The 8,258-nt window shown below is 54.6% G+C and overlaps 1 protein-coding gene across 1 annotated transcript in view; it reads right to left on the reverse strand.

Moving 5' to 3' along the window:
* The window catches only part of LOC104390216 (rho GTPase-activating protein 39-like), a gene marked incomplete at its 5' end in the record, with an annotated part of 60,259 nt that overhangs the window by 37,641 nt on the left and 14,360 nt on the right, over window positions 1–8,258 (reverse strand). The window contains 1 exon segment of the mRNA XM_009999320.1: window positions 6,435–6,515. Coding sequence (XP_009997622.1) covers window positions 6,435–6,515 — 81 coding nt within the window.

Consider the following 8,258-nt stretch of genomic DNA (forward strand, 5'->3'; position numbering starts at 1 on the left):
GTGCCCCCGCTGGTCCCCATGGCCCCTTGGCCTGTCCCGGGGCACTGCTGAGAAGAGACTGGTCCCCCCCTCCTGACCCCCCTGCAGATCCTGCTCAGCCTTGAGGAGACCCCCCCTCAGGCTCCTCCTCTCCAGCTGAACAGCCCCAGCTCCCTCAGCCTTTCCTCCCAGGCAGATGCTCCAGCCCCTCAGCACCTTGGGGGCCCTGCCCTGGACTCTTCTCCAGCAGTTCCCTGTCTCTCTTGAACTGGGGAGCCCAGAACTGGTCCCAGTTCTTCAGATGTAGCCTCATCAGAGCAGAAGAAAGGAGGAAAGAGAGACAACCCCATAACCACTGCTCTGAGACCAGCCCAGAAGCCAAAGGATGGACAAGTCCAAGCACCCCAAGCCTCTCCTATCTGGTGATGGAGAGGGCATTGCCACCATCCCAAATGTGACCCCAGGGTTTGAGGTGTCCCAGCATTGTGGGGACAATCCCTGCCCTGCTCCTGCTGGCCACACTAGGTCTGACACAAGCCAGGATGCTGGTGCCCTTCTTGGCCACCTTCTTGGCCTTCCTGGCCATGTACTGGCTCATCCTCAGCCACTTTTGACCACCACCTCCAGGCCATTCTCTCCTGAGCAGCTTCACTCCTCTCTGCTCCCCTCTGCTTTCCTCCAACCTAATTTCTTCAGGTGACCAAAGATGAAATCCCTCCAACCTTAGGTTGTCCAGCCAACCTAAACAGAGAGGAACCTCGTGCTCTGCTCCTGCATGTGCTGCTTTTCCTGCCCTGGACCACACGTGAAGGCCATGGACAACCTGCCATCACCTGGGGCTTTTTGGGGAGCAACTGGAGAACCTTGGCCAAGGCAGAGCACGAGCCCTGGGAGATGCTGTGTGGCTGCTCTGGTGGTTCAGGCAGGTGGATGTTGTTGGTCACCACCGAGGATCTGACAGGCCCCACAAATCAAGAGGGCAGAAACCCAAGGAGACGGTGGCACCCCAGAGTCTAGGGGGGCTGCAGAAGCTCTTTTCTCTCCCCAGCAACCCCTCCCAGCCCCCCCCAAAACCCACTGAGGCAGAAGTTGGCTTTATCCTTCATGTGAACCTATGAAAAGAAGAACCTGAAGTTCTCCAGAGCTGTAGGTGCAGGAACGTGGGTGCTTCTGGTGGTGGAAATGGCTGGAATGTCAGTTTTTGGGGGGGTTTTGGAAGTAGAATCACAAACTCCACTGAGAGTCTAGTTGTTTATTCCTGTTCACACACACAATTCCTGGGCTGTGGGACCGTCCAATCATCCAATGGTTCGGGTTGGAAGGGACCTGCCCCCATCCAGGGCCCTTTTCCCACCTCAACATCTCCCAAGCAGTAAGAGGTGATGCTCCTCAGCCCCTCCTCACGCTTCAGCTCTTCCACAGGGACACAAACCCAACTCAAATCCACATCTTTTAACCCAAACCAGGTGAAAGCACCTCTTAAACCCCAGATTTCCTGCTTGCTCTGGTATCTCAGGCAGCAGCCTGATAAAAATCCCCACAGAACAGCCCAGCCCTTGGAATCACCCAACCGAGCTGGAGCTTTAAATCAAAACATTAAAGCACACTAGGTCTGACACAAGCCAGGATGCTGGTGCCCTTCTTGGCCACCTTCTTGGCCTTCCTGGCCATGTACTGGCTCATCCTCAGCCACTTTTGACCACCACCTCCAGGCCATTCTCTCCTGAGCAGCTTCACTCCTCTCTGCTCCCCTCTGCTTTCCTCCAACCTAATTTCTTCAGGTGACCAAAGATGAAAACTCTCCAAACTTAGGTTGTCCAGCCAACCTAAACAGAGAGGAACCTCGTGCTCTGCTCCTGCACGTGCTGCTTTTCCTGCCCTGGACCACATGTGAAGGCCATGGACAACCTGCCATCACCTGGGGCTTTTTGGGGAGCAACTGGAGAACCTTGGCCAAGGCAGAGCACGAGCCCTGGGAGATGCTGTGTGGCTGCTCTGGTGGTTCAGGCAGGTGGATGTTGTTGGTCACCACCGAGGATCTGACAGGCCCCACAAATCAAGAGGGCAGAAACCCAAGGAGACGGTGGCACCCCAGAGTCTAGAGGGGCTGCAGAAGCTCTTTTCTCTCCCCAGCAACCCCTCCCAGCCCCCCCCAAAACCCACTGAGGCAGAAGTTGGCTTTATCCTTCATGTGAACCTATGAAAAGAAGAACCTGAAGTTCTCCAGAGCTGTAGGTGCAGGAACGTGGGTGCTTCTGGTGGTGGAAATGGCTGGAATGTCAGTTTTTGGGGGGGTTTTGGAAGTAGAATCACAAACTCCACTGAGAGTCTAGTTGTTTATTCCTGTTCACACACACAATTCCTGGGCTGTGGGACCGTCCAATCATCCAATGGTTCGGGTTGGAAGGGACCTGCCCCCATCCAGGGCCCTTTTCCCACCTCAACATCTCCCAAGCAGTAAGAGGTGATGCTCCTCAGCCCCTCCTCACGCTTCAGCTCTTCCACAGGGACACAAACCCAACTCAAATCCACATCTTTTAACCCAAACCAGGTGAAAGCACCTCTTAAACCCCAGATTTCCTGCTTGCTCTGGTATCTCAGGCAGCAGCCTGATAAAAATCCCCACGGAACAGCCCAGCCCTTGGAATCACCCAACCGAGCTGGAGCTTTAAATCAAAACATTAAAGAACAGCAACCAATACACCTGAAAGCTCCTGGGTTATCACCACACGACACAAAACGTGGCTAAAATTACATTTCCTGCCCTGCAAAAGGGATGTTGGGAAAGGCCTTTTATGGGGGGGGGATAAACCAGGGGCTTGGATTAACGAGAAGCGCGAGAGGAGAACGAGCCCCAAGGTTTGCCACCCTCCTGCCATGGGAGATCCTCCAGGAATCCAAAGCATTCCCCTTCTCCCTGGCTTGGCACCCTTTCCTGTTCCCTCCTCATGGTGAAGCCAAGGTTCTTTTACTCACAATTCCAAGCACATTCCCGTGACAAACTCCCTCCCAAATCCCCCCTAATGTTCTATCAGCGACATCAATGATCGATGCAAATTTGCATCATTTCCCCTGGACTGAAACACTGTGTTTATTTAGGGGGAGGATTCCCCTCCCCCCCCCCCCCAAAAAAAATGCTCTTCAATCTCCCTGCTCCAACAACCCCTCCCTGATCTTCTCCCACCCTTTGGAAAGTCAACCACAGAGGAGAAACCTCCGGCGCGGGGCTCGGCGCGCGCTCCCCGTTTATAATTAGAATTGATAATTATTTTGATGCCCGCGCTCATTAAGACCACCCGCAGCTCCACTTCCCATGAAAACAGAAAGAGAAGGACTTTTTTTATGGCCCTGATTTCTCCTGTGATGCCTTGAACGGAGTCGATTGGCAGCGACATGAAATCAAGGTAGGACTCGGGAATCAAAGGTCACAGCTGAGCTTAAGAGTAATTATCTTAGCAGCACCGTAATTATTTTAAGATGAAATGAATGACACCCCAAATGAGATGGAGGAGGAAGGATGTTCACAAAACCAACTTCAATAAGCACTTTTCTCTTTTTCAAGATGTCTTTGCTTGTCCTGGTGTTATCTGGACTTTGAAGATCATAATTTAGCGCTAGGATTAAATAGGGGGGGGGCAGAGGAGGGGATGAATTGGAATAATTAATTTAAATATATTGGTTTTCAGCCTCCTGTGGGGTTTGTACCTACTGGAAAAGCACCACCTTGTTGTGTCCCCAAGCTGTCCCCACCACCCCTGTGCCCTTGCTCTTCCTCACCTTCCTCCCCCGGCCGCGAGATCCGGGCGCATCTTCTCCCCGCGACGTTTTTTTTCCCCATCACCTTCCTGAGCTTGAAGATTCCATCCCCTTCCCCCAGTCCACTGCTAAACTGGGAACGACCACAGTTCCAAGGATGTGGCACAGTCCTCTGTGTGTGTGTCCTCCCTCCTCGTTGTCTCCCTCCTCGTTGTGTCTCCTCCCAGCCAGGGATGGGCGGCCGAGCGCGTCCCGCCGCGAATCCCGGGATCAGCCACGAGCTGATGGTGGAAAAACCTCCCTCTCCCTGGCCCAGTGCCTGAAGCTGCTCCAGCAGCACCTCAATCTCATCCTGCAAATGTGGGCAAGGGGTGGGAAGGGGTGGCCTGATCTCTGCAGGGAACTGAGATGTCTGGGCTTCCAGCTGAAACCTCCCGTGATCCTTAACGAAACTTCCCAGCCGGGAAGCTGACCTGGTTGTTCTGGCAGAAGCCAGGAAGCTGGGGGGTCTTCTTGGCCACACTTGGGCTCATGTCCCTCCACTGCTGACCAACCCCCCAAGGTCCTTTTCCCCCCAGGAACTTCCCAGCTGCTCTTCCCAAGCCTGGAGTGTTGCCTGGGGTCGGTGTGACCCAAGGGCAGGGCTTGACCAAGGACTACGAGACCAACCTCCAAGCCTGGATGGGTGTTGGGCTGATGTGCCAGACCATTCCTCCTCCCACAGGCCTCTCCTCCACCCACCCCAGGAGATGGGTGACTTTGAAGCTGCTGATTGCTAACCAGGGCTGTAACAAAGCTGATTGAGTGGGTTCTTCTCTTGGAGAAGAGCTTTGGGCCAAGGAACCAGGTCAGACCTGTTGCCCTGGTTTGTGTACGAGCCACCAGGTGCTGCCATCAGCAGCACATTGGCTTTGAAGAACAGGTCCTGGAAGGTGGAGCTCAGTGTGTTTGCTGGAAGCCTTTCAGCAGGATGGGTTGGTCTTGCTTGAGGTGGACACTACAGGTCCACCACTTGGGCACCACACGTGCATTTGAGGCAAGTCACCTGGCTCAGGATGAAGATGAGGGTGATGGTTCACTTCTCCAAGACTTGGCTGAACATGGAAGAAGCACAAGGATGTGGCAAAGAGCGTGGAGAAAACTGCTCCCAACCCTATGGTGAGGGCTCCTTCCAGGAGGACTCTTCAGACCTTAACATTGAAGCCATCAGATGGACTTGAGCTGCACGAGGAGAAGAGACTGAGTTTGCTTCCCCATGGAGACATGGACTTGGGGCAGAGGCTCCAGCCCAGGTTACACCACAGCATCATGCCCAAGAGCAGCGATAAAACTTCTTACCCCTCTTCACTTTTGCTCCAAAAGGTGGGATTTTGATCTCACGGATCTCCAAGGCATCACTGGTGCTCTGAACTCACAGCTGTGAAGGTGAAGCCCGAGCTGAACAAGGTGGTGGACAAATCAAGCAGCTGGCAGCAGCACGTGGGACAGCTGGGATGGCCACCATGTGGCTTCTGCTGGGAAGGTGTCTCCTTGGCCAGCAAAAGTCTGTTGGCACTTGAGATGCATCTTTGTCATTGCTGGGAGAGGAATGTGACCTCGCAGCCACCTCAGCTAAAACTGACACCAGCAGCCAAGGGAGTTTCAGCCCAGAGATGTGGAGGCCCCACCTCCAGGATGGCTCCAGAGGTACAGGATTCCCCAGGAAGCTTGGATGAATACAGAGGTTGCAACCAGAAGGGGTTGGAGATCTTCTCCTCCCTGGTTTCATGGCCAGATTTGGTCCCACACATCTAGTGTGTGTGTGTGTCTGGGACAAGTGGCCACCACCAACTGGACACCAGACACTTCTACACTGTCAACTCGACGGGACAAAGGTGGGTCCATCAAAAGGTGAGAAATAATTAATGGTGCAATAAAGTTGACTCAATCAAGCCTGAGAGATGAATGATTGAGGAAGAGGTGAAGGCGACTCAATCAAACGTAGCACGAGCAGCTCGTTGCAGGTCCCCATCCTGAACATCACTGCTCCATCTCCCTGCCCCTGCTCCATCTCCCTGGCACCTCTCCAGGTTTCCATCCCTGCTCCACGTCCCCATCACTGCTCCATGACAGGGAATCCCCTCCAAAGACAGGGCACCAAATCACCTGGGCTCGCTCAGGTGATGGGTTCAACCCATGCCCAAACCAACCTGCTTCTGTTCCACCCAAACATCCCAAGAAACAGCCTAGAAACTGGTTCCTGTGTGGAGAGATGGCCCAGCCACCACCTCACCATGATGGCAGGCCTTGAGGTTGACCAGCAGCACCAGAAGAGCCCTGACCCCATCCCCAGACTGATGGTGGAGCCTCATGGAACCCTGCAGACCAGGATCTCACCATGAGCTGTGACCCCATCACTGGAGAACCCTGGTGCTTCCTCCTGTCCTGCTTCACTTTCTGGTCATGGAGCCACTCAGAGGAGGATACCACCACCTCATGAGGGTGGATGGTCCTTGCTCCAAAGAACCACCAAGGTGCACCTGAAGGGTGGCAGAAAAGCTAGAAGACAAAGAGGGGATGGGAAGGAGGAGCAGAGGAGCACAAAAAAGCCTGGTGGGACTCGCTGCCCTAGTCCCAGGGTTGTCCCACACCCCCACCTCACCACCAAGGCCACGTTGCAGACCCCAATCCAGGTAAAACCAGAGGGAAAGCTGGGATACCTGTAGTGGAGGAGTTGTCCTTCTGCGCTGTAGTCCCGATAAATGTCATATTCCTTCTCAAACACTCCGGAGGGCGACGAGCTGCAACACAGGAACCGTGGGCCAGGAGTTACCAACAGGGACACCTGCACCCCCCTCCCCTCATAAAAGGCTCCTTCCCTCCAGGATTAGGGAGGATGCATACAGAGAGAGCAGCTCTTGGTCCCCACCAGTCTGGACTCTGGGCTCAGCACCTACTCCCACCTCCTCGCATCGAGCTTTGAGTCACCAACCACTTGTTAAGCAGATGATGGTCAAGCCCTCCATGTGGTCTCCAGCTTCGTGTCAAACCCTACCACATTCACCCTTGAATTTGGCTCCAGACGTGCCTGGATGGATCCTAAACATCTCACAGCTTTGTAGCACCCGTGGTCCTTCCCAAGTGCAGCCCTTCCTCGTGCCTGGAGCAAAGCTCTCCCTCCTTGCTCACCTCAGATGGTCAGAGCCAACATGGGCAGAGGTGGTGAGGTTCAGAAAAGCCTTTTTTTTTGGACACATTTTCATCTATCATGTTGAAGTTGGGTCACATCTGAGACTGCAGAGCCCTGGCTCCCAGGAGGAGAAGGTCAAAGCACCAACAGCTACCAAGCTTATCCAAGAGACACCTCACCTGGAGGGGCAGGACACCATTGACAGGCTGCTTTTTTGGGCTTAAGAGACTCTCCTGTCATAGAATCATGGAGTGGTTTGGGTTGGAAGGGACCTTAAAGACCATCCAGTCCTACCCCCTGTATGAGCAGGGACACCTCCCAGCAGCCCAGGCTGCTCCAAGCCCCATCCAACCTGCCCTTCAACACCCCCAGGGATGGGGCAGCCACAGCTTCCCTGGGCAACCTGGGCCAGGCTCTCCCCACCCTCACAGCCCAGAATTTCTCCCTCCCATCTCAGCTCCAGCTCCCTCTGCCAGCTGGAAACCCTTCCCCCTGCTCCCACCCCTCCCTGCCCTTGTCCCAAGCCCCTCCCCAGCTTTCCTGGAGCCCCTTCAGGCACTGGAAGCTGCTCTCAGGTCTCCCTGGAGCCTTCTCTTCTCCAGGCTGAACCCCCCAACTCTCCCAGCCTGGCTCCAGAGCAGAGCTGCTCCAGCCCTCCCATCATTTCCCTGCTTTTCTGTCTCTTGAACTCAAATTAAGCCCAAATATCACCCCAAGGCAGAGCCCTGCAGATGAAATTTGGGCCAGTATAAAGCATTCAGTTCTCTGCTGCACAGGTTTCATGTTGTTCTCACTGGGGGGGAGAAGGATGAGAAGCCCTTTGCTCTAAATGCTTTGTGCTTTTCCTCCTCCACTTCCCATCCCTGTTTCTTTGGGAACCACCAAACCATCCCCAGGGGCTGCAGGAGTCAGTGCAACATCATGTCCCCCTTCTCAAAAAGCTGATAAGGGCTCAGTGCCTGCAGGACCCGTGCATGGGGTTGCTGCACTGCAACCAGAAGAGCCCCACCATGAAGAAGAGAGACAGATGCCCCTGGTGCAGCCCAGCCCTCTGGGGAGATCTTTGCACAAGTGCTGGCACTTTCATGATGGAGGGTCAAGTTAAACATGAGGAAAAGCTTCTTGGCTGTGAGGGTGACAGAGCCCTGGGACAGGCTGCCCAGGGAGGCTGTGGAGTCTCCATCCCTGCAGACATTCCAGCCCCACCTGGATGTGTTCCTGTGGGATCTGCTCTAGGGGATCCTGCTCTGGCAGGGGGTTGGACTGGGTGATCTCCAGAGGTCCCTTCCAACCCCTGCCATCCTGTGACACCTTTGGTCCCAAGCAGCAGTGGGTTGATTCTTACACCCAAATA

This window comes from Chaetura pelagica, unplaced genomic scaffold (assembly GCF_000747805.2).
Source record: "Chaetura pelagica isolate M959 unplaced genomic scaffold, ChaPel_1.0 scaffold446, whole genome shotgun sequence".
NCBI classification, from domain to species: domain Eukaryota; kingdom Metazoa; phylum Chordata; class Aves; order Apodiformes; family Apodidae; genus Chaetura; species Chaetura pelagica.